The 26,974-nt window shown below is 37.7% G+C and overlaps 1 protein-coding gene and 1 long non-coding RNA gene across 3 annotated transcripts; both read left to right on the top strand.

The window, feature by feature from the left end:
• The first annotated feature begins 5,786 nt into the window (after positions 1-5,786).
• On the top strand, positions 5,787-25,654 carry LOC109185660. The gene is made up of 3 exons (XR_002055012.1): positions 5,787-5,797; positions 22,316-22,319; positions 25,431-25,654. It is a non-coding gene; the product is annotated as an uncharacterized LOC109185660 (long non-coding RNA).
• On the top strand, positions 16,927-20,432 carry LOC109185659 (probable LRR receptor-like serine/threonine-protein kinase At3g47570). 2 transcript variants are annotated; one of them, XM_019335622.1, is made up of 2 exons: positions 16,927-19,664; positions 19,781-20,432. In XM_019335622.1, exons 1-2 carry the CDS (start codon positions 16,967-16,969, stop codon positions 20,155-20,157), a joined length of 3,075 nt encoding a protein of 1,024 aa, XP_019191167.1. In that variant the 5' UTR covers positions 16,927-16,966; the 3' UTR covers positions 20,158-20,432. The 2 variants fall into 2 exon arrangements, with proteins under 2 accessions (XP_019191167.1, XP_019191168.1); XM_019335623.1 differs by having other exon boundaries at positions 16,927-19,678; positions 19,712-19,879.
• Positions 25,655-26,974: the final 1,320 nt, after the last annotated feature.

The raw sequence follows: 26,974 nt of genomic DNA, 5'->3' as shown, positions 1-26,974 counted from the left end.
TGAAGCAGAATACAAGGGACTCGCTGATGTATCTGCAGAAGTTACATGGCTCGTTTCTTTGTTACATGAAATCAGCATCCCGCCTGGGTCTCCTCCTCGACTATGATGTGATAATTTGGGAGCTACTTATTTATGTGCCAATCCAGTGTTTCATACTGTTGGGTTGGGCTTCCCTCCTATGTGGTAAATAGCTCATGTTTGGACCAAGCCAATTTCTATCCACTATATTTTGTTGGACTTCCTCTCATATTGAGCCCTAATTATTATTATTATATTTATATAATATAATAATATTTAATTAGGAATATTGGATGAATTAGGAATATATGAGGCAGAAAACCTTCATTTCCTAAGTTGTAAAAAGGAATTAAAATTCCTTTCTACTTTGTTCTCCCATATATATATTTATATATATTGCCTTTGGGATTATGGATGAGATTTTTTACACGACAGCAAGTTGGCAGCGAAGAGAAGAAGCAGTGGGCGAAACAATTGTTTTATTCTCAGGCTTTTCTTCCGCAGTGCGCAGGTACAATTTGGTACAGTTTGTCGTGAGTTCACCAAATTCTTGGGTGGTTTATTCATCAAATATTTTGGAGGTCAGCTTATTTGTTCTAGGCATCTTTTGGGTATTCTCGTACTATTTGTATTCTTTTCATCTTACTTGTGGTGGTTGAATATTTTAAGTACGAGTTGGTATTCTGTTTAGGCTTGTGGAATATAATAGAAGTCTTTGGCCTAGAATTATTACATTTGATGATTTGTGGATGTTTGGCTCGTGTGGTAGCCTGAAACTTTGTACCCAAGATTTATTATAGTGGATTATTTGGTTGGTGGTGGCCCCGTGGTTTTTTCCCCGATTTGGGGTTTTCCACGTAAATCGTGTGTTCTTGTGTTTGATATTTATTTTTGGGCTATTGTGTATCATCTTGTGTTTGTGCTCCTGTCGGTTCTGTGATTTTTATTGTCGCAGGAAGTGGGATTTTCCCAACAAAGTGGTATCAGAGCCCTGGTTGTTGATTGGGTACATTTGACATGGAGACAAATATGAGTAATATGATACGATTGAATGGTAGAAATTATCACATTTGGAAGGCCAAGATGAAGGATCTCCTATTTGTGAAGAAATTACATCTACCTGTGTTTGCAACTGCAAAGCCAGAAAGCATGTCAGACGAAGAGTGGGACTTTGAGCACCAACAAGTTTGTGGTTATATTCGCCAATGGGTTGAAGATAATGTTATGAATCACATTATCAACGAGACACATGCTAGAAGCCTGTGGGATAAACTTGAGACCCTGTATGCTTCCAAGACAGGCAATAACAAATTGTTTTTGCTAAAACAATTGATGAATCTAAGATTCAGGGAAGGTACATTGATCAATGATCATGTCAATGATTTTCAGGGTGTTCTTGATCAGTTGTCTAGCATGCGCATCAAATTTGAGGATGAGGTACTTGGTCTCTGGTTGCTTAACACTCTACCTGATTCTTGGGAAACACTCTACCTGATTCTTGGGAAACACTTCGGGTTTCTTTGACCAATTCTGCTCCCAAGGGTGTTGTGACCATGGAGTATGTCAAGAGTGGTATCTTGAATGAAGAGTCAAGAAGAAGATCTCAAGACACCTCCACTTCTCAGTCAGATATTTTGGTTACAAATGATAGGGGGAGAAACAAACAAAGGGGTCAGAAGGGTAGAGATAAAAGCAGAAGTAAGTCAAGGTCATGGCACAAGGATGTTGAATGTTATCATTGTGGCAAGAAGGGTCACATTAAGAAAAATTGCTTCAAGTTCAAAAGGGAACAGAAGCAAGACAAGAAAGATGATCACACAGAGAACCAGGTTGCAACAGTTAGAGCAGATTTGCTTCTTGCTTGTGATGAGAACGCCGTCAACGTTGCATGCCATGAGACAACTTGGATTGTAGATTCAGGCGCATCTTACCATGTTACACCAAGGAAGGAATTCTTTACTTCATATACTCCAGGTGATTTTGGAGAGCTAAGAATGGGTGATGATGGTCAGGTGAAGGTGATTGGTACGGGTACAGTTTGTCTTGAGACCAGCAATGGAACAATGCTGGAACTTAAAAATGTAAAGCATGCACCGGGTATCAGACTGAATCTCATTTCTACAGGAAAACTCGATGATGATGGTTTCTGTTGTTTCTTTGGTGATGGACATTGGAAAATCACTAAAGGCTCGTTGGTTATTGCACGAGGTAACAAGTCTTCTAACTTGTACTCTTTACAAAGCTCTATTTCTGGTGATTCAGTGAATGTGGCAGCAAAAGAATGTGCATCAGAATTGTGGCATAAACGACTTGGCCACATGAGTATGAAGGGGATTGATTACCTTGCCAAGAAGAAGAAGCTTTCAGGAGTAAAGGAAGCTAGATTGGACAGATGTGTTCATTGCCTGGCAGGGAAACAGAAAAGAGTTTCTTTTATGAGCAACTCTCCTTCGAAGAAGCCGGAGCCACTTGAGTTGATACATTCTGATGTGTGTGGACCAATGAAGGTTAGATCACTTGGAGGTGCATCTTACTTTGTGACCTTCATTGATGATTATTCTAGGAAACTCTGGGTTTACACTTTGAAGCACAAAAGTGATGTGTTTGGTGTGTTTAAAGAGTTTCATGCCCTTGTTGAGAGACAGACAGGGAAGAAATTGAAGTGCATCCGTACTGATAATGGCGGTGAGTACCGTGGCCCATTTGATGAGTATTGCAGAATGCACGGTATTAGACATCAGAAAACTCCTCCTAAAACTCCTCAATTAAATGGCTTAGCAGAGAGGATGAATCGGACAATTATGGAGAGAGTCAGATGTATGCTTGATGACGCAAAGTTGCCTAGTTCTTTTTGGGCAGAGGCAGTTTCCACAGCTGTTCATGTTATCAACTTATCTCCTGTTATTGCTTTGAATAATGAAGTTCCTGATAAGGTTTGGTGTGGAAAGGAAGTCTCTTATGATCACCTCAGAGTCTTCGGTTGTAAGGCATTTGTGCATGTCCCGAGAGATGAAAGATCTAAGTTGGACTCGAAGACTAGACAGTGCATTTTCATTGGTTATGGTCTTAATGAATTTGGCTACAAGCTGTATGATCCAGTTGAGAAGAAGCTTGTGAGAAGCCATGATGTAGTGTTCTTTGAAGATCAAACCATTGAAGGTGTTGACAAAGTGAGAAAGCCAGAATCTCAAGATAGCGGAAGATTGGTTGACTGTGAGCCAGTTTCCAGCGAAGATACACATGATGTTGATGAGGTTCAAGAGAATGGCCAGAACGGTGATCTTGTACCAGACAATCAGGATGATACAACTGATGTGGATGGTCATGTTGATGATGTTGTGCACCAGGAACAAGAAGTTCCTTCGCAGGTTCCAGTTGATCCTCCTAGAAGGTCTAACAGGGAACGGAGACCACCTACTCGTTACTCTTCCAGTCAGTATGTGTTATTAACTGATGGGGGAGAACCTGAGTTCTATGAAGAAGCTATGGAGAGTGAGCAAAAGAGACAATGGCTTGAGGCTATGCAGGATGAGATGAATTCCCTATATGCAAATGATACCTTTGAGTTGGTAAGGGCACCAAAGAATAGGAAAGCTTTGAAGAACAGGTGGGTCTACAGATTGAAACATGAAGAGGGCACATCAGTTCCACGATTCAAAGCTCGACTGGTGGTGAAAGGTTTTAGCCAGAAGAAAGGTATTGATTTTGATGAAATTTTCTCTCCTGTTGTGAAATTTTCATCTATTAGAGTTGTGTTGGGTCTAGCAGCTCGTTTGGATTTAGAAATTGAGCAGATGGATGTAAAGACAGCTTTTCTCCATGGTGATTTGGATGAGGAGATATATATGGAGCAACCTGAGGGATTCGAAGTCAAAGGGAAAGAGGATTATGTTTGCAGGTTAAAGAAGAGTTTGTATGGATTGAAGCAAGCTCCGAGGCAGTGGTATAAAAAGTTTACTTCCGTTATGAGTAAGCACGGGTACAAGAAGACTTCTTCAGACCACTGTGCTTTTGTAAACAGATTCTCTGATGATGACTTTGTTATATTGTTGCTTTATGTTGATGATATGTTGATTGTTGGTCGCAATGTTTCAAGAATTCAACAGTTGAAACAGGAGTTGAGTAAGTCATTCTCTGTGAAGGACATGGGACCAGCAAAGCAAATTCTTGGGATGAAGATCATTCGTGACAGACAGAACAAGAAGTTGTGGTTATCTCAAGAGAAGTATATAGAGAAAGTACTTGAGAGATTTAGTATGGATAGAGCTAAGCCAGTGAATACACCTCTTGGTATGCATTTCAAGTTAAGTAAGAAGCAATGTGCCTCTAGTGAGAAAGAGAATGAAGAAATGCAAAGAGTTCCCTATTCTTCAGCTGTTGGTAGTTTGATGTATGCCATGGTATGTACGAGACCAGATATTGCTCATGCAGTTGGTGTTGTTAGCAGATTTCTCTCAAATCCAGGGAGAGAACATTGGGATGCTGTGAAGTGGGTTCTGAGATATCTTCGGGGTACTTCAAGTCTGAGTTTGTGTTTTGGTACAGAGAAACCTATTCTTGTCGGGTACACTGATTCAGATATGGCCGGGGGCATTGACACCAGGAAATCTACTTCAGGTTATCTAATTACCTATGCAGGGGGAGCAGTTTCATGGCAATCAAGATTGCAAAAGTGTGTTGCTTTGTCTACCACTGAAGCTGAGTTCATAGCATCTGTTGAGGCCAGTAAAGAAATGCTATGGATGAAGAAGTTTGTTCAGGAGCTCGGGTTTGTTCAAGACAGGTATGTGCTCTATTGTGATAGTCAAAGTGCAGTTCATCTTGCAAAGAACTCTACGTTCCATTACAGGTCAAAACATATTGACACGAGATATCATTGGATTAGAGATATCTTGGAGTGCAAGATGCTTGAACTTGAAAAGATTCATACTGATGATAATGGGTCTGACATGATGACTAAAGCATTGCCGAGATGGAAGTTTGAGGATTGTTGCTCTATCGCCGGGATGGCGATATCTTCCACATAGTCGGGAGGGGGAGATTTGTTGGGTTGGGCTTCCCTCCTATGTGGTAAATAGCTCATGTTTGGACCAAGCCAATTTGTATCCACTATATTTTGTTGGACTTCCTCTCATATTGAGCCCTAATTATTATTATTATATTTATATAATATAATAATATTTAATTAGGAATATTGGATGAATTAGGAATATATGAGGCAGAAAACCTTCATTTCCTAAGTTGTAAAAAGGAATTAAAATTCCTTTCTACTTTGTTCTCCCATATATATATTTATATATATTGCCTTTGGGATTATGGATGGGATTTTTTACACGGCAGCAAGTTGGCTGCGAAGAGAAGAAGCAGTGGGCGAAACAATTGTTTTATTCTCAGGCTTTTCTTCCGCAGTGCGCAGGTACAATTTGGTACAGTTTGTCGTGAGTTCACCAAATTCTTGGGTGGTTTATTCATCAAATATTTTGGAGGTCAGCTTATTTGTTCCAGGCATCTTTTGGGTATTCTCGTATTATTTGTATTCTTTTCATCTTACTTGTGGTGGTTGAATATTTTAAGTACGAGTTGGTATTCTGTTTAGGCTTGTGGAATATAATAGAAGTCTTTGGCCTAGAATTATTACATTTGATGATTTGTGGATGTTTGGCTCGTGTGGTAGCCTGAAACTTTGTACCCAAGATTTATTATAGTGGATTATTTGGTTGGTGGTGGTCCCGTGGTTTTTTCCCCGATTTGGGGTTTTCCACGTAAATCGTGTGTTCTTGTGTTTGATATTTATTTTTGGGCTATTGTGTATCATCTTGTGTTTGTGCTCCTGTCGGTTCTGTGATTTTTATTGTCGCAGGAAGTGGGATTTTCCCAACACATACCCGCACGAAGCACATTGAGATTGACTATCATTTTGTTCGCGATAAAGTAGCCAAAAAGGAGTTAGAAGTGCACTTTATTTCGACCAAGGATCAACTAGCGTATATTTTCACAAAGTCTCTGTCGTCTCTTCGTTTTAACACTCTCCGTGACAAGCTCAATGTTTTGGCTAGCCAACCTTGTGCTTGAGGGGGAGTATTAGGACTATTATTCATATTAGACTAGGACTATATTATTCATATTAGACTAGGACTATATTATTCGTGTTAGACTAGGATTCTATCTTGCATCTCTATATATTCGCTCCCTGTATTCTCCGACATTATTATTGAATACAACACAATTATATTCTCATCGTTAGCATATTTATGATCACCCAATGATTGGAGCCACATTAGGAGCGGAAATATGAGAGGAGAAATTTAAGAAGAGTAATAAGTATTTTCCTTAGAAAAATAATCTATTTATTAATTAAATATAAACTGATCAATAAAACATTATGACTTAAAAGATGTGAAATTAAGAGTCTGTTTGAAAACTTAAAAAATAATTTTCAGAAAATGACTCATTATTTTCTAGAAAATAATTTAATTTTTAAATGTTTGGCTGAAAGTTAAGAAATTATACTTTTCTATTTGGTTCATTTTCTTGAAAATGACCATATTATTTTTATATAATAATAATAATAATAATAATAATAATAATAATAATAATAATAATAATAATAATAATCTAATCTAATCTAATCTAATCTAATCTAAAAATATAATAAGTCTCAATCAAAGTTATATCCCTAGTTTATGCCCATGTTTGTAGTGCTAACCATTTTGTACATTGTGCTTTTAGAGTTGTACTATATAATTTTGTGGACAAAAATACCTTTACCGTTATCTTTTCCATTACTTTTACCATGCACATGCATCCACCATATTTTTTTTTTAATGATAATAATGAGTTAATTCCAGCAATGGTCCTCCGACTATTATGATTTTCAAAAATTGGTCCTTGTATTTTAATTTGGACAAAATAGACCCTTGACTATCAGATTTGATCCAGCATTGGTCATTCCGTTAACTATCTGTTTGTTAGACGCTAGGGAAGGGCTAAAATGGTCATTTCTTGTGATTGTTTTCTTCTTCACTTGTGCATGCAAGGCTTCTTTCCAGCCGTTATTGGAACAAGAGTGTGGCACTAACTGAAGATCTGGCAGGGCAGTGGAAGTAGCGTTTTGTTCTTCTGAGATGTTAGTAGTAGCGCCGAGAAAAGCTTCAGGGTAGGGGACACCGAGGGCGAGGGATTCCTGATCGGCGGCCGCGGCCTCGTAGTTTAGTTGAGCATGGGATGAAGTAAAGCATTGATAGCAGGGCCGTCCCTGGGCATGACTGCCCAGGGCACTTGCACAGGGGCCCCCAAATTTTGGGGGCCCCAATTAGAGAACATGTATATACATATACTATACAGCAGGCAGCGCACTGCCTGCTGTATAGTATGTGTATATATTAATTTTATTATTTTTTTAAACAATTGGCCCCCAAATTTGGGGGCCAATTGTTAAAAAAAAATTAAAAAAGAATTATATTTTTTTGAATGCTACTAGCTCTATTACATTGTAGTATCTGTTCATATACTTTCTCAAGCTACTGAAACACAAAGAGCTAATAACGCCTCCACTGAGGCTTGAACTCACAACCTTCCTAATGGAAGTCCAACCCGGGTACCATTGAACCACATAGTCCTGGTAAAAAAGAATTATATACTTATATACATATATAATATATTATATGAGTTATATATATTGGTCATGTTTCGTAAGATAGTTAGCTTATCTATTAATTTTAATTTATTTGATTATTTTTTAACTATTTAACATGGTTAAAAAACTAATATAAGTGTTTGGTTAATCAGTTTTTTGTAACTTCAAAAGCTAAGATTTAAAAAGATGCTCAAAGCAATTTTTTTCAATTAGCTTTTTGAGAAAATAAATTATACCAAACAGCTAATAGCTAATTTATCAAATATTTTTCTACATTCAAATGTTATCAATTAGTCATACCTTTTAACCCAATTAGCTATCAACTAACATCCATTTACCAAATAGGGCCATAATTTTTTTTACAATTGGGCCCCAAATTTGGGGGCATAATTGTAAAAAAATAATAAAAAAATTATATACTTATATACATATATTATATGAGGAGTGTCAACCCGGTTACCATTCCAAATGGATGTTCATAGGTTTGAACCCCGGTGGTGGGGACTTAGATTCTTTGATTTTCTAGAAGTGGTCTGAGTGGAGGGCGTCGGCCCGTAGTATACTGTATTCAAGTTCTGAATTTCGAAGACTGAAGTTCTTCATTAAGTAGTTTAATCAGGGTTTGGAGGAGTGGTTCAAGGTGTACAAAAAAAGATTCTTCGATGTAAATTGTAGAGCATTTTATACTTGTAGTGGTAATCACAGTCTTAACTTGACTTTGTGTGCATGATATTGCAAATAGTTGTGGCAGAACAAGGGATTCCTTTAGAGTAGTGCAACGTATTTATACAATTTAACAACTATGGAGTGTTATTTATATATATGAAATGCTTGAAAAGGGCCCAAATTACGATGTCGTACAGGACCTCCATTTTTTTGGAACGGCCGTGATTGATAGCTAAGGCTGCTTGTCAGATACTGGTCATTCCAGAATCTTGTAATTAAAAACAACTCCAAGAACCTTGGAACTACCATTATAAGTAATGGAAGCATTGTTATCCTTTCCGTGAGTAACGTTGTTCAACCATGCTGTGATATTAACCCATTCCAGCGTAGAATTAACGTTGATACATACATTTGTTATCGAACAACACAGCCACAAAAGGATCTGGGCGTGTTACTGAACTGGGAGCCATGAGCCAAGGCCACCTCCACCAGTGGCAATTATATTGAATGGATGGGTTGAAAAATTCGCCAGGAAAAAGGCCAACCCATCAGCAAAGCTACTGTTACCATTTGAGTCGATGTTGAAAGCCATTCTCCGCAGCACCCTGGCACGCGACGTGGCGGCGGTAATGGAGTACAAAGCAATCATTATTGTATGGATGTGCTAAATTTAATTTGTAGTTTATATTCCAAAAAAAAAAAAAAAAAAAAAAAAAAGTGGATGGTGAAATCAGCCAATTCTCCAGTGGCCTTGTCCCATTGGTGAAAGGATTTAACATACTTTGCTTGGCCGACTTTGCCATTCAAGACCTTGTTGCGTTCATATGAGGTGACTTGGATCCCCTGCTCTGAGATATATGCATCTCCTTCCACGTTGATGTTCACGTTTGTATCCTTAGCAGTGATGTTTTGCAGATCAAATGAGAGTGAAGACGCTAAAGACGCCGCAAGCAGAAAGAGTGAAAAGGCTGCAGAGATATTCAAGAATTGAATCTACACAAGGTAGCTGCTGCCATGGCTTACAGATAGTTTGCTCATGATCAGGTGTAAGCTAAGCTGTGCTGATTCTCATAAATAATTGCTCTCAGCAACAATCTAACACTAGATTTAGATAGTTACAACTTACAAGACTTTGCCAGTCCACGCTCAACATTGAATATTTGTAACGGCTATATGAGCTGAGGCCTGAGGGAAAAAGGGAAATCAGTGGCTGAGAAAAGGAAGGAAGAAGCCATCCTAAAACGGTGTCGTAAGAAGTAGCCGTTATTTCGTTAATAAATGAAGGCCCAAAACGACACCGTTGCAGTGGCGGTTGGAAAGCAGTTGAGCGCTGATCTGACGACGTCGTTTAGCCTCCCCCTTTTATTTTCCTTTACAGCTTGTTTTGTTAGCAGTTAGTTATGCTGAAAAGTGGGGAACTGTTAGTAGTAGCTTGTATTTAGCTTGCCTGTAGATGATGGGTTTTCTTCATGCTATGAATTGAGATTTTCAGCTTCTTCTATCTCTTTCTCCTCTAACCCTAAATTCTTCCCCAATTCTTCCCAATTTCTGGTTTTCCTATTAAGTTCCATCACAAGTGGTATCAGAGCCCATATGTAGGATCGTTTGAGAAAGCTAGAGGCCACTGTAACAGAGCTGAACAGCAAGATCGATGACTCAGTCAATGAGATTTCCACTCAGTTTGGAAATCTCAAAGAAGAGCTACTGGAGCTTTTCAGGCTCAATAGGCCAGTGGTGCCTATCTTGGAGAACTCTCCGGGGTAGTCGTCTGTACATGGTCAGATTCTAGAAAGACCTGCCATGGATCCGGGAAGGAGAGCAGACAAAGCTCATGTCCAGGAGGAGGAAGAAAACATGGTTAATCATGGCATTGAGACCCCAGGAGGGATGAATACTGTGGAGAGACCTCAAGATGAATGGATGCGCAGAAGAAGAGGTATGGATGCCATTAGAGGATGTGGTCAAAACTTGGAATTCCTCAAGTACAAAAGCGAATTTCCTGTGTTTGATTATGGTAATCCTAGACATTGGGTTCTCATATGTGAATTTTTTTTTTTTTTGTGCTTTCCCACATACCTAGACATGATATTATGAATATACTATTTGTGCACCTCACTGGAAGAGTAGGTTTGTGGTATGAAGGGTATATGAACAGCCTAACGGAAGAGTTTCACTGGGCTGCTTTTGTTGAGGCTGTGTGCCGGAGGTTTGGAGATAGTGGAGCCTCTTTAATGGAGGACTTTGCTTCTTGCAAACAATGGGGAAATATAAGTGAGTTCACTGATGAATTTGAGGGTTACAAGAGCATGTTGTTGAGGGCTTACCCCTATCTGACTGATCAGTATTTTCTGGAAAATTATGTTGCTAGACTAAAGGCCAATCTGAGATGTTTTGTCAGGACTTCTAGACCTGGAAACCTAGAGGAGGTTATATGATTTGCTAGGGAGTATGAGAAAGGCTTGAAGATGCCTGAGAGCCCAAAACCTTTAAGCTGGAATGCCAAATCCACACAACCCACAAAGACCTACAGTTCAAACTCAAACCATCCTAACCTTGTAAGCCAACAACCTGTAAGCCACACACCTAAAACCACCCAATCCACACAAACCACTGCCTCAAAAATCCTTGACATAGCTCAGTTTAGGAACCAACTCAGAGAACAAAAGAGGTGTTTTAAATGTTTTGAGGCTTGGCAGCCTGGCTATAAATGTAGAGGTCCTACATTTAACATCATAGAAGAACATGAGGCTGAAGTCCTTGAGGCTTTTGAACAAGAAGGCGGTATAGAGGAGGCTGAGGTGTCCTTATGTGCTGTAGTAGGGGGTGAAGGATGGAACACCATTAAACTTCTGGGGGCTATACAGAAATAGCCTATCATTATACTTGTGGACAGTGTAGTACCCATAATTTCCTAGATCCTAAGTTGCTTAGCCATTTGAGAAGGGAACCTGAGAAGACCAATGTTCTCATGGTGATTGTAGGAAATTGGGAGAAGGTTGCTTGTGATTCAGTCTGTCTTGGTCTCAGTTGGCAGGTTCAACACGAGGAATTTGTCAAGGACTTTAGATTGCTAAGGTTAGGGGAATGTGACATGGTGTTGGGCATGGATTGGGTAGATCAATTTGCCCCAATCCAGTTGCATACCAGGCCCCCTGGCATCTCTTTTTATAATGAAGGGAAGAAGGTTTATCTTAAGGGATTAACCAAGAATGTGGTTCTGAAGGGAACTTCTGATAAACAGGTCAGAAGATGGCATAAGGAGGGAACTCAAGGCTTCCTGGTCCAGTGTTTTTCTACCCAAATAAATCCAGACACCCCACCCCAATCTACCAATTCACCTGAGCTAAGCAAAATCCTGCAAGACTACCAACACCTATTCAAAGAACCCACTACCCTACCCCCATAAAGAGCCCTAGACCATTCTATATCCTTAATACCAGGAGCTAAACCCATTAATATTGGTCCTTAAAGATATTCTTTTGACCAAAAGAATATCATTGAAAAGATGGTGGAGGAAATCTTAGTGGCAGGAGTAGTTACTCCCAGTTCATCATGTTTTGCTTCGCCAGTTTTGTTGGTTCCCGAAAAGGATAACACATGGAGGTTTTGCATTGATTACAGAGCCCTCAACTCCATAACAATCAAGAACAAATTTCCCATACCCTTGGTAGAGGACCTGTTTTCAGAACTGGTAGGAGCTATGTGTTTTTCCAAACTTGACCTGAGATCAGGATACCATCAGGTCAGGATGAGGGAAGGGGATGAGTTCAAAATAGCCTTTAGGACTCATCAAGGCCTCTATGAGTTCAAGGTGATGTCATTTGGGCTCACCAATGCACCTGCAACCTTCCAAGCCCTTACGAATCAAGTGTTTAAGCAATTACTAAGAAAATCTGTCTTGGTGTTTTTTGATGACATTTTAGTATATAGTGCAAGCTGGGATGAACATTGGCTGCATCTAAGAGAGGTTCTAAGAGTGATGGAATAGAACCAGTTGTATACTAAGATGAGTAAATAGTTTTTTTGCCCAATCACAAGTGGAGTACTTAGGCCACATCATTTCTGGAAATGGGCTGCAGACTGATCCTTCCAAGCTTGAGGCTGTTTCCTCTTGGCCTAAACCTGTGGCTGTGAAAGGATTGAGAGGATTCTTGGGGTTGGCTGGCTATTATAGGAGGTTTATCAAAGATTATGGCATAATCTCCAGACCCTTAACAGACATGCTTAGAAAAGATACCTCCACCTGGACTAAAGAAGCTGCGGAAGCATTTGACCAACTGAAGAATGCTCTTTGCCACTCTCCTGTCCTTGCATTGCCTAACTTCCAGAAGGAGTTTACAGTGGAAGCTGATGCTATCTATAAGGGCATGGGAGCAGTGTTAACTCAGGAAGGAAGACCAATTGCCTTTTTCAGTAAGGCTTTTGGGGAAAAACACCTAGGTCTGTCAATATATGAGAAAGAGTATCTCTCAATCATTAATGCAGTTGAAAGGTGGAGGCCATACTTACTGGGGAGACACTTCATAATAAAGACAGACCATCACAGCTTACAGTTCCTATTGGAACAAAAAATTACTACTGCTTTGCAACAAAAGGGCTCTCTAAATTGCTAGGGTTGGACTATTCCATCCAATACAAGAAAGGCATTGAGAATGGAGCTGCTGATGCCCTCTCTAGGAAGGATTTTGAAGGAGGAGTTACCTTCCATTCCATTTCTGCCATACAACCACTGTGGATGGAAGAAATAGCTAAAACTTATTAAGGAGATGTGTGGGCTGAAGAGAGGCTGGTACCTACATTGGTAAGTCATGCCAGTGATAGTAACATTTCTATTTCTAGAGGCCTTATGAGATACAAGAATAGGCTTTACATTGGATCTGCTGGGGAACTGAGAAAAGAGTTTATACTAAAGCTTCATGAAAGTGTTGTTGGGGGCCATTCTGGCCAAGCTGGCACTTACCACAGGATGAAGCTACTCTTTTATTGGAAAGGTATGAAGAAAGATATTATTGAATTAGTAAAAAGCTGTGATGTGTGCCAGAGATGTAAGCATGAGAATGTGGCAACCCCAGGCCTATTGCAACCCCTTCCTTTTCCAGAAGAGGCCTGGCAGAATGTGTCTATGGATTTTATTAAGGGACTTCCTAAATCAAACAAAAAGGAGGTCATACTGGTGATTGTGGACATGCTAACAAAGTATAGTCACTTCATTGGCTTAAGTCACCCCTACACTGTTGAAGTTGTGGCTAATCTATTCATGGAGAATGTCTACAAACTCCATGGGTTGCCTAAAGCTATCATATCTGACAGAGACAAGATTTTTACTAGCAAATTTTGGCAGTCTGTGTTCAAGAGTTTAAAAGTGGATTTGAACCTCTCAACTGCTTACCATCCTCAAACAGATGGACAAACTAAAAGGGTCAACAAATGTGTAGAAGGTTACTTGAGGTGTATGGTCTTTCATAGGCCTGGTAGTTGGAGCAAGTGGCTGCATTTGGCTGAGTGGTGGTACAACACTAATTACCACACAGCTTTGAAATGCACACCATTTCAAGCCCTATATAGCTATTCCCCACCCCTCCTGACATGTGAATTACACTCAGACAACAGGGATATGAACTGGTTAACTGACAGAGGAGCAGTCTTGTTAGCATTGAAGGACAACCTCAGCCAAGCCCAGAACAGGATGAAAATGCAGGCTGACAAGGGGAGGTCTGAAAGGTCTTTCGCAGTAGGTGATTGGGTTTTCCTTAAGATCCAGCCCTATAGACAAGTCACACTTGCAATCAGAAGTAATCTGAAACTCTCGGCCAAGTTCTATGGACCTTACAAGGTTTTGGCTAGAATTGGAGCAGTGGCTTACATGTTATCTCTCCCTCCAGGTTCATTACTACATCTGGTTTTTCATGTGTCGCAGTTGAAGAAAAAGGTGGGGGATGGTGTAGCCGTGTAGTAATTAATCCCCCTCTTGTGGGACTGGAGGGGCAAGTACTCGCTGAACCATTGAGTGTGCTGGCCAAACGATTGGTTAAAAGAGATAATAAGGTTGTCACTCAGATTTTTGGTCCACTGGACTAATCCTCCAGAGAAGGAGGCCACCTGGGAAGACTTTTACCACATCAAGAGTCAATTTCCATTGTTCGATCCTTGGGGACAAGGATCGTTGAATGAGGGGGGTGGTGTAACGACTATAAGAGCTGAGGGAAAAAGGGAAATCAGTGGTTGAGAAAAGGAAGGAAGAAGCAATCCTAAAACGGTGTCGTAGGAAGTAGCCGTTATTTCGTTAATAAATGAAGGCCCAAAACGACACCGTTGCAGTGGCTGTTGGGAGGCAGTTGAGCGCTGATCTGACGATGTCGTTTAGCCTCCCCCTTTTATTTTCCTTTACAGCTTGTTTTGTTAGCAGTTAGTTATGCTGAAAAGTGGGGAACTGTTAGTAGTAGCTTGTATTTAGCTTGCCTGTAGATGATGGGTTTTCTTCATGATATGAATTGAGATTTTCAGCTTCTTCTTCTATCTCTTTCTCCTCTAACTCTAAATTCTTCCCCAATTTACGGTTTTCCTATTAAGTTCCATCACAATATTCTCACCCGCCAATTAGCATTTAGGGAGGGCACGGACCCCACTCCCCTGCTCCCACTGGAAATTATTGAAGCCATCTAACAGGAAGCCAGGAAAGACAAAGAAGAGACCTAGCTAAGGAAATTACACTTTTACCCCTTTACTTAACGGTTGTCTAAAACTATTTTGACGAAAGGACCTATGGTGGAACAAATCTAATAGTCAAGGGTTTATTTCGTCCAAATTAAAAAACAAGAACCAATTTTGGAAAATCACAATAGTCGAAGGACCATTGCTGGAATTAACTCTGATAATAATATTTGACTTTATTTGTAGACATTATATTTTGGAATAATATAATAAATAAATTTAGTTGGTTTTCAAAAATAAATAAATAAATAAATTTTAGTTCATTTATATTTTAATTAGTAAAAAAAAATTTGTTAGTTATTTTTTTTTAAATATAAATATTGGGCATATGTTTTTGCGCATCGTCAACTCTTAATTGGACTATAAACAATAATAGGGGTGAGCATTTCGGTTCGGATTAAGGTTTAGATTTTAGTTTATTATTAAAGACTGATCAGTTCTATATTTTATAAATTGAATGGTTTCGGTTCCATTCAGTTAAAAATCGAATCGAAAATCATATATATATATATATATATATATATATATATATATTACGTAAATGTTTTTATATTTACAAATTTATCTAAATATATATACTAAAACCTCAATCCCTAACCCAATTTTTTACAATTGTTCTTTGTTTCGAATTTGTAATTGCAAGTTTGTGACATTGTTGTCGGACATCAGACGCAAGTGAAGATGTCGATTTATTTTGGACTTTATTTTAGATTGAAGAATTTAAAATGTGTATTGTGTACTTGTTGTTTAGATTTTAAAATTTAAATTATTAGTGAAAATAAATAAATAATTAATGACCTTGTGGTCTAGTGGCATGAAGTGACTCTTCGAAATGGGAGGCCATGGGTTAAAATATGAAACTGAAACGCCCACCCTAATAAATAGATCTTTAACTATTGACATTTATCAAATTTCATCATCGACTTTCAATTTGATCATAAATAGTCTCTTAACTACTGATTTTATTAAACATTTGGTCATACAGTTAAATATATATACATTTAGTAAACATTAAATTTAAGGGTACAATGTAAAAACCGACTTCTTGTTGTGATGGGCAAATCGAATTCATCATTAGTGGAAACGTGAAGAACCACATTTTTACATTATTACCTTTAAATTTATCTTTAACTAAATTGATAGTAATAGTTCATCACTGGTATTATTAGTAATAGTTTACCAAATTATTACTACAATATAATTAACTTGTCACATAATAATAGTTTAATCAATCTCTTCTCTGGCAAGATAAAATCCACAAGAAGGATCTATTCATTTTTGGACCCTCTTGTCCCTCAGCACAATAATTGCATTTAATTGTTCACAAATATATCTTTATGTAAAGTTAAATAAGTATTGTACTTTTCAGTCTTTCTTTAGGTATTCTTTATGCAAATTCTAAAGATGATTTTCACAATTTGTCAATAGTGAAATGACCCTAAAATAATTCATTTCACATTTGAATGGCATCTACTTTTGTGTTCGATTTGATGCCTTGGAGGTGACTCATAATTTACACAAACACATAACCTCAAATTATAAAAATAATTTTTAAAATTACAATAATCCATTGTATCATGTGAAATTGATACACTCCTAACACTTTTAGAAAGAAACAGAGTGATTTTAAAAATACCATGTGTAGCACAAACTTTAGATTAATTTTATATTGTACCATGGCTGAAATTTTGGAAATATATTTCGAATTAAAATTCCCTACGACCTAACATACACTAGCCACACCATTGTTGTTAATTAGTTTACCATATCATACACCATTATAGAATCATAAAATTATAAAATTTTAAAATGTTGTTAATAAATAGCTTTATGGTTAACACTATAAATAATATGGCATGCATACACAAAGACACAAAGCACACTTCCTACTTAATTACTATATATCATTCTCTTACCCTTTGGCATACCACATTGATGATGACTTTTCCAACTCTTGATTTGATTTACACTAAGTTTTTCTTTTTGTTGTGTTTTCTTATCTTATTGATTCCTGGTTTTGTGTTTGTTTCTTGCACCTCCAAGTTATTAGGCAACGAGACAGACAAAATTTCCCTTCTTGAATTCAAAAAAATGATAAAAGAAGATCCTTTTAGTGTCTTGACCACATGGAATGAAACCATCCATTTCTGTGAATGGTCTGGTGTTTCATGTGGTCGTCGTCACCATAGAGTCACAGCCATAAAGCTCAAGTCTTTGAAGTTGGGGGGATCAGTGCCTTCACACATCGGTAACTTGAGCTTTCTCAGGGTTCTAGAGCTCAAAAACAACAGTTTCTCAGGTAAAATTCCACCTGAAATTGGTAATTTGCATAAGTTGCAGATTTTGTACTTAAACAATAATTCTCTCAATGGGTTTATACCGTCAAACATTTCTGCGTGCAAAAACTTGAAAACTTTAGCTTTGGCATACAACAATCTCGTAGGCAATGTTCCACCAGAGCTTGGCACTTTAACTAATCTCGAATTCTTTGATTTTACTCACAACAACCTTACTGGTAAAATCCCTCAACCTCTTGGGAATCTTTCTTTGCTTTATGGCTTTTCTGTCTCGTTCAACAACATCATTGGAGAAATACCTGATTCTCTAGGTAGATTACCAAAACTAAAATACTTTGTAGTCAGTGGAAATAATTTAACCGGCACTGTGCCTTCTTCTCTATTCAATCATTCATCCTTGTTGGCTCTTGATGTGGCCATGAATTGCATTCATGGGACTTTGCCCCCCAATCTTTTTGTCAATCTTCCCAGCCTTTTTTATTTTGGTTTTCAAATTAACAATTTCACTGGAAGTATTCCTACTACATTATCCAATGCTACAAACATGCAGTTCTTCCATGTTCTTTCAAATGGGTTGACAGGAAAAGTTCCTGACCTTAGAAAACTGCAAAAAATTCAGAGGTTTGTGGTTGGAAATAACCATCTTGGGGAGGGGATGTTTGATGACCTCAACTTCCTTTCTTCATTGATCAATACCTCCAGCATAGAAATTTTGGAACTTAGTCGTAATAATTTTGGAGGTTGCTTGCCCAGATTGATCACTAACATTTCAAGAAACCTTGTATATCTCCACCTTCACAGCAATGAAGTTTCTGGAAATATTCCAAAGGGGATTTCTAATCTCATTGGCTTGGAGACTCTATATTTGGGTGTCAACAAATTTAGTGGGGAAATCCCATTCGAGATTGGGTTTCTGAGAAATCTACAAAAATTGGGTTTATTTGGAAACAGATTTGTTGGGAAAATCCCATCTTCTTTAGGAAATCTAACCCGTTTATTCACACTCAGTTTAGAAGAAAACTACCTCCAGGGAGTTATTCCTCGAAGTCTTGGAAAATGTCAAAACCTATTGATGTTAACCCTTTATAAGAACAACCTTAGTGGTTACATCCCTAAGGAAGTTCTAAGACTATCATCCTTGTCAATTGCTTTGGATCTATCTTACAACCAGTTGGTAGGTTCCATTCCAAACGAGATTGGATATTTGATAAATCTAGACTACTTGGATTTGTCCTATAATTCATTGTCAGGCCATATTCCAACAACGCTTGGTAGCTGCGTGTACTTGGAAATGTTGAGTCTTACCAATAACCACCTTCAAGGCCCTATTCCATCAGCTTTGTCAAATTTAAGGGGACTGCAATTTTTAGACCTTTCTCACAACAAATTAACAGGTCAATTCCCAGCTTTCTTCAAGGACTTCAAACTTTTACAGAATTTGAATCTTTCGTACAATGATTTGGAAGGGGCAGTCCCAACCAAAGGAATCTTCAACGACACAAGTTCTGTTTCGATTGTAGGAAATAGAAAGCTGTGTGGGGGAATAACTGAACTGAAACTTCGTGAATGTAATACTACAAAGCCCGAGAAGAAGAAATCAAAATCTTATTTGAAAGTAGTAATTCCTTTGATTCTTGGTGTTATTGGGATAACTCTTGTAGTGTTTATTCTTTGCCTTAGGTGGTTTAGAAGACATAGAAAAGAACCGTTACCCCATTTGTTAGAAAACTCCACCTTAAGGGTGTCATACCATTCCCTCCACAAGTCCACTAATGGATTCTGCGAAGAAAATTTACTAGGAGTTGGTGGTTTTGGAGCTGTATATAAAGGATGTTTTGATCAAGATGGAATAGTTTTCGCAGTCAAGGTACTTGATCTTCTGCACCAAGGAGCGTCCCGCAGTTTTGTAGCTGAGTGTGAAGTGTTGAAGAACACTAGACACCGCAATCTTGTCAAGGTATTAACTGCATGTTCAGGGTATGATCTCCAAGGGAATGATTTCAAGGCACTAGTTTATGAATACATGGATAATGGGAACCTTGAGAACTGGCTGCATTTTATTCCAAAAGAGAATTCTCGGAGGTTAAGTTTTGTTGAGAGGATAAACATTCTCATCGACGTGGCCTGCGCTCTAGATTATCTTCATAATGATTGTGAACCTGCAATAATCCATTGCGATCTCAAGCCAAGCAATGTTCTCCTTGATAAAAACATGACTGCACATGTTGGTGATTTCGGATTGGCAAGATTTGTACAACAAAGGCCGATTCAAAGTTGTTCAGAAAACAACAGTTCTATAGGAGGAGTTGGAGGAACTATTGGTTATGCTCCACCAGGTATGATAAGTATTCTAATACACATGATTGACTAGAAAGTACTTATCATTCTAATATTAAATGCATATACTCATCTAATCTGCATTTTGATGACACTTTTTAAAATTTTGGAGTAGAATATGGTATTGGAAGTAAGGCATCAAAGGCAGGAGATGTATATAGCTTTGGCATACTAATCTTGGAAATGCTCATTGGGAGGAGACCTACAGATGAATTGTTCAAAGACGGCTTAAACCTCCATAGCTATGCTAAGGCGGGTTTAGCAGAGAGAGGAGTGGAGATTGCAGATCCAAAAATTCTCCAAGAAAGAGTTGAACAAATACAAATGAGGAACAAAGGGAAATCTTGCAAGGAGAATGACAAATTTGATGTGTGCTTAGTTTGTATGATCAAAGTTGGGGTTGCCTGTTCTGTTGAATTCCCTGCAGATAGAATGAACATTAGTGATGTTGTTGGTGAATTAAATAAAGTAAGGAAATCCTTCTTGATGTAATTAATTCCAGCTTTTACATAAGCTTATTCTCTTGGCTTCAGTGTAATGAAATATATGAAGTGCATCAGGGAAATGATTTATGAATCACCAAAAACATCTGAATGTAAATACTACAAGTACATAATACTAATCACGCCGGAGAAGACAACATCTACAGAGCCACCACCAGCCAGAGTTCATGGACGACAGAACATCCAACCGGAATATAGAATCACCACCTTTGCACAATTACGCCGGAAAACATACACCTCCAGAAAAAAACACACAAACCCACAATCAACAAATACCTGCGAGAACAGCAATTGGAGCCAAGAAATAACAGATCGCGACAGCAGTAAGCATCAACTGTCAGTAGCGCCAGTGAGAATCCTCCACTAGTCGCCTCCGGTCACCAAGAAACATGGACAGCCAGAGAAGGAAGCGAGTGGTCACTTACAACCGCCTGACCCAGTCACCCCAAAACGGAGCACACCGGAGGTCGAAGATGCTGGGAAGACCGCCCTCCCTTGTTTTGAATGCCGTCGGAGTAAAATAATCTGAGAACTCACTTCTTTTTCCATCGGGCGGAGGAAAGCAAGTCGCGACCATCGGGTCGAGCCTCGCCTAAGAAGACCAGAAGAAGACGAACATGTCGCCTAAAATTCTTTTTTAATTCAGATGCAAGTAAAAAACTCTTTTAATAAAAGATTATAATCACAGCAAACTCTTGCTTTTTTCGGCTGTTTTGGGTGGTCTTGAGTGGTTGCAAAGTTGGTGGTCTCCGTCTCCGGTTTCTGGCGTATTCGGAGTCCTCACCGGATGAAGACAAGAAAAGACCAAAATGCCTATGCTAAATCGGAGTCTTCCCGGGCTGAACGGTGAAATAGTGCCGGAAGGAGTTATTTTTTACCAAAAGTTAATTAGAGGATCAAATTAATGAATATGGAATTCAAGGACTACATTGACCGTTCAAGGGACCAAATCGTTAATTATCCCTTTATTAAATGAAGGCACATGCCAAGCACATTGTGCTTGGATGGTATGTAGTGACTCTCCTATATGGGAGGTCATGAGATTGAGCCTTAGTGGAGGTGATGTTGACTCTTTGTGATATATTGAATGCAGACACATAATTTTTACTGGACTAGAGTCCACAATGAAAGATGAATCATGTTACATGGTATAACCATTGTAATCTTGTAATTTTTTTTCCCCAGTTTGGGCTAGAAGGTTGCTTGGTTTGCTTTGTGCTAAATGTTGAAGGAACAGACAAGCGACACAATTTATATCATGGACCAAAATCTACACAGCATTGTGGATCCTAGATCCAAATAATGTTGTTTCAGTATTTGGGTTTTAATGTTTTTGTGTCAGTCCCGTTTTCTATAGTTTCCTTTTATTTTTCCTTTTAGATCTTCGCGGATTTTGCTCTTTATTCTTTTGATCTTCGTGGATTTTAGACATTGTCTTTTGATATGGACAGCTTTAGATTTGATCTTTGCGGTTTTGTTTGCGGTGCCTGTGTTCAATATGGACGAGGTGATTGCTCAACAAGATTTTGTGGTGTTTGATGAGTCAACTCCAGATTTTTTCAAAAAAAAAAAAAAAAAAAAATCACCTCGATCTATATGCTTTGTTGTTTACAAATTTTCGCGTGGTTTTTATTTGTTTGTTGATGCAATTACTTGAATATGTGGATTGTATTATGTGGATGTAAGATTTTCTCTAATAATATAATATATATTATATATTATATAAGGGCATTAATTAAGTGATGCAAGTTGATTAGGCTTATTAAGTAGTTTGATTAGACTTAATAACGAGAAGTTGTTAGTTAATCAGACTCTATGCATAGTATAAACCTGAATTTATGGGATACAGGATATTCGATATATAGCACATTCAGTTACGGTACTTATATTGCTCAGTAGACACCTATACACCATTCTGAGTCTAGTACGAGGCAAAATATGGCTAACGGTCTACCGTTAAGAGCAGGGTTGTAAAAATCCCGCCTAGGCACTGAGTAATCGGCGCCTAGGCGCTAGGCGCCCCTAGGCCGTGGCGATTTCCCCCTAGGCTCCCGCCTAGGAGACCGGCCGCCTAGCGCCTAATTCAGCCGCCTACGCCTAACTTGTCCGATTACGCCGAGTTAACTCGTCAATTTCTGTCGAGTTAGCCGAGTTAACCCGACTGACTCGACCTTGCTAATTTTTTTCTATTTATATGACAGACATACATATATATATGTATGTATGTATGTGTGTGTGTGTGTGTGTGTGTGTGTGTGTGTAATATGACATATATGCACTTACACACGTGCACTGGTTTTCTTTTTTTTTCAGTTAGCCGCCTAGGCGACCGCCTAGGCCACTTAGACCCCACCTAGGCCGTCTAGGCGCTAGGCGCTACTCTACCGCCCGACTAGCGCCTAGCGCCTATTGCAACCATGGTTAAGAGGCAACAAACAAGAACACCAACTATGGCTAGAGATCAACACGACTACCGCTTCCGCTTATACGAGGTCAGGTTCCTTGTGTACCATTCTTCTGTATCGTTAGATTATTTAGATCTAACATTTGGTATCAGAGCCTTTATAATCCCTGTCTGGTTGATTGTATTGCCTAAAAATCAACAGTAATTTTTCATATACATCAAGTGTTTGTATATGCTTTATTTTACGATTACATTTGTTTTAATTCTTTGTTTGAAAGAATTATTTGTAATTGATCTGGATGCCTGGAATTTAATTACGAGCATTAAGCACAATTATTTTAATTTCCTTTATTTTGATATTAAATATATATTGTGATTCCTTTGGTGAGACTACTGCCGATTTGTTTTGGCCGGAAAAAAAAATGAGGCCTACGCACTGGTTCCGAATGTGACTCACCGGCGACCTCGGAATTGGTTTTAGAAGCCTTCAGTGCTTTGTTTTTCAGGCAACCGCCATTAGTTTTCTTGCTTTAGCGATAGGACGACACGACAGCGGTGCGACTTGGAATTGCAGGCGGCGGTTGTTGGCGTTGCGCAGTGAGGAGACGCGGCGGAGGCGTGGCTGGGTTTTCCCGGTGGCGTCGCTGCTCGATCTTCTCCTTCAGGTGAAGGGCTGCCGCTCTCCATCTTCGCGCTGCTGTTATATTCATCGGCAGGCGGAGGCGTCGCGAACAGGGGCGAACAGTCGCATGTCGCGACGAGGAAAGATGGCAAAGGCGGGCTGGTTTTCCGGCGTCGTCGCATGTCCTCTCTTTCTCCTTCAGGTGACTTTGCTGCTCCTTGTTGCCGCTGCTAGGGCTTCCGGCTTAATTAACATGAAGAAGAAGATGGTGATGGATTATAATTTTAATTTGGTTGGGAGTAGCTACAACATCCTTAATCAGTTAAAAATATATATATTATGCTCTTAATCTTGATCACATAAAGATCACGACTATTATTTTAGTACCAATTTTTATTCACGACTATTGTTTTAGTACTAATTTTCATCCATAACTATTGTTTTAGTGCCAAAATTCATCACGTCGGTCACCCTTTTCGTTTAAGACATGCCGAAATATGAAATTAAAGGGTATTTTCATCATTTTCAAATTAAGATCTCAATTTGAGCATGAAAAAGGGAATTTAAGTCCTAAGATCAATCCCAATTCGCAATTCTCCTGCTCAAATTGGGATCGGTCTTAGGACTTAAATCATTTATTCATGCTCAAATTGAGATCTTAAGTTGAAAAGAATGAAAATACCCTTAAAATTTTAAAAATTTGGCATGGTTTAAACGGAGGGGTGACCGTCGTGATGAATTTTAGCACTAAAATAATAGTCGTGACTGGAAATTGGTACTAAAATAATATTCGTGGATGAAAATTGGTACTAAAATAATAGTCGTTGATGAAAATTGGTATTAAAATAATAGTTGTTGATGAAAATTGGTAGGAATTAAACATGTAGAGCAAAACTGTTATTTTGCTAATATTAGTGGGACCAAAATTGGTATTTTCTCTAGATTTTTTTGTCATATTAGGAGTAAAACTGATTGAATAGATATTAATAGTACATGTAGCCATATAGTAGAACTTTTTGCAATTCACCAATTATATATTTTCTTTACATTCCTGCAATTTCAACTCACCACCAAGATAATAATATTTTATTAATTAAAAAAATCAAATTGAAGTTAAAAGTTTGGCATTTGTCAATTTTGCAATGGTTACAAAATTTGTAAATATTGTAAAACACATCACCCAAGAGATAGAAAGAAAAAAAAAAAAAAAAAGACATCTAAAAAAGAAAAAAAAAAGAAAAAAGAAAAAGAAAAAAAAGCAACCCTAGTCTAGTTGGTATGGTTGTCTGTCAACTATACGCAACTATAGTCAACTGTCATTATGACACTTTGTTGATTAGGATTACAAGGTGAAGTTTACTTAGCACACACCTTTAGACAGTTGCTATAGTACCTCATTACAAAAAAAATGACTTGAAAAATTGCACATCATCTTGCAATTGCGCAGGCATGCCGATGGTTTTAGTAGATGTATATGAGTGCAAATTGTAACGGCGGTCTCGACGGTTCGTTTGTTATCGAAAATGAAATGACCTCAAAGGAATACATTTGTGTCTTGCCAATATTTGGAATAGGGCTGGGCACTTCGGTCGGGTTACCCGAATCGAATCGAACCGGTTCAGTTCGGTACTAAACCAAAGTACCGATCGGTACTCAGTTTAGGTAATCGGATCGGTTTGGTTCGGATAAAACTCGAATCGAACCGAAGAATCGATCGATTTTTTTTAATATAATAAATATATACAGTGTATTAAATATCTAAAATAAAGTTTGAACCCTTAACCGGAAATCAAGAACTTTACCCATTAAACGATAGGTACATTTGTGTTAATACTTACATTTGTATGTAAATAAAGGTATACATTTTTTATTAAATGTTGTACACTTCAATTGTAATGGACAAAATTGTCCCTACTACATTCTTGTTAGACTAAAATACTCTTATACCGTTATAACACCGTTACTATTTAATTCTAAAACTTTCATAATTCTATCATTATTATCATACACCTATATCTAATTATCTTTCAAATACGATGATTACAATTTACTACTTTAAGGAATTGCGAAATAAAATTCGAACTATAATTTTTAATTATTTGTATTTATCAATTTTTTAATGTTGGGCATAAATTTTCGCGCATCACACGTACAAAATGCTAGTATTATATATAAATATTATAATAATTAATAATTTCAACTCCTCAAATCCTCAATTTTTTCTTTTGACTTTCAGTTTAACTCATCAGATTCAGTAATAGGTTCCTTCACAAAATATCTTGAATGATCGAGAAGAAGAAAAAGTTATCACACAATCGTCTAACTAGATTCTAAAACTAGAAATTTCTATTCTCTTTTACATTTCCCTTTACATATTAAAAAGCCCCATCCTTGTAGCTAGTAGCTAGATCGATAAAGAATCTTTGGATCTCAATCCAATACAACAATGAATCAAAACTATTGATTCTAATTATCTCAACTCTAAGTCGTAAGTCCCAACATTTAGTGTTTTAATAATTCTTATTTTTCAAATATTAACTATAGATGGATGATTCTTCATCTTGTCATCAACAAAACACTTCAAGTGAGCCAACTAAACAATCGGTCAGGCAAAAAAGGAAACGTTCAAATAGTGGACTTCCACCAAAACGAACCGAATACCGAATCAAAGCGGAACCGAACTTTTTAAATCGAATGGTTTAATTTTTTTAAAATCGAAAAAAATCGAAACTAAAACCCGAAGTGCCCAGCCCTATTTGGAATCAAAATCCACTTAAATAACTTTCAATTTATTTTTTGTTTTTTAGGTAGTACAAAAATTGATTAGGAATATCATTGTCTATATTTTGCTATGTGATTGGTTTCCATCTTGTCCGATAATTATGTTCTCGCCCTTTTAAACAAGGAAAATGCATTTTTTTAGTTCACTTTTGTAACGATAATAATGGTAAAAGCAAAGGTCGATCAGATAAAAACAAATTTAAAAATCACATTTTAGATAGCTATCTTAGGTTGTCGCATTCATGTAGTGCCCTCCCAGGGATTCTTACATGATACCATTGATGAAACTAATTAGATTTCCAAGTTATGAATTAAAATTTAGGAATAAGTTTAGAGTTGAAGGTCTAGTATACAATAAATTGAAGAAAATGCGAAATATGTGATATATATATATATATATATATATATATATATATATATATATATTATTTTTAATTGTTAATAAAAAAAATAAATATGTTAATTGTTAATTGATTTTACAAACGAGTTAATTGTTAATTTTGTTAATTGGTAGATTGAATATGAATTATATAGGTTGTTAATATATATATATTGAGTATGAATTATTTAGTTTGATGAATTAGATTGAATTTGTTGATGAGTTAAGTATAAAATTTGTTGAATCAAGAAGACAATTTTTTAGAATAAAGAGATTATACAATGTGCTGAAGAATGCTCACCAAAATCAAGTATGGAAGGTGAAATCCTGTTTTGTTATGTGAAGTTGTGAGATTTAGCTATTGCTTTGAGGCACTGTCAATACATTGTTGTAAAGATGATATCTTGAAGCAAAGTTTTAGTCCAAACTGTGCATAACAAATTTTATAATGCTAATTTGGTGAATTAGCATTTCTTAAAACTACTACTGCAAGCTAGTCTTGATTGATAATGGGAGGGGGCATTTCTTTTTTAGAGATTGAAAACGTTTGTAACAGAAGAGGTGTGTACATGGAATACCATGGCAATGGGCAAGGGTGAGTATGCTGTTAGACACAGGTT

The sequence above is a fragment of the Ipomoea nil genome, unplaced genomic scaffold, assembly GCF_001879475.1.
Source record: "Ipomoea nil cultivar Tokyo-kokei standard unplaced genomic scaffold, Asagao_1.1 scaffold1339, whole genome shotgun sequence".
NCBI lineage: Eukaryota > Viridiplantae > Streptophyta > Magnoliopsida > Solanales > Convolvulaceae > Ipomoea > Ipomoea nil.
This window is presented reverse-complemented; position numbering and strand designations above follow the sequence as displayed.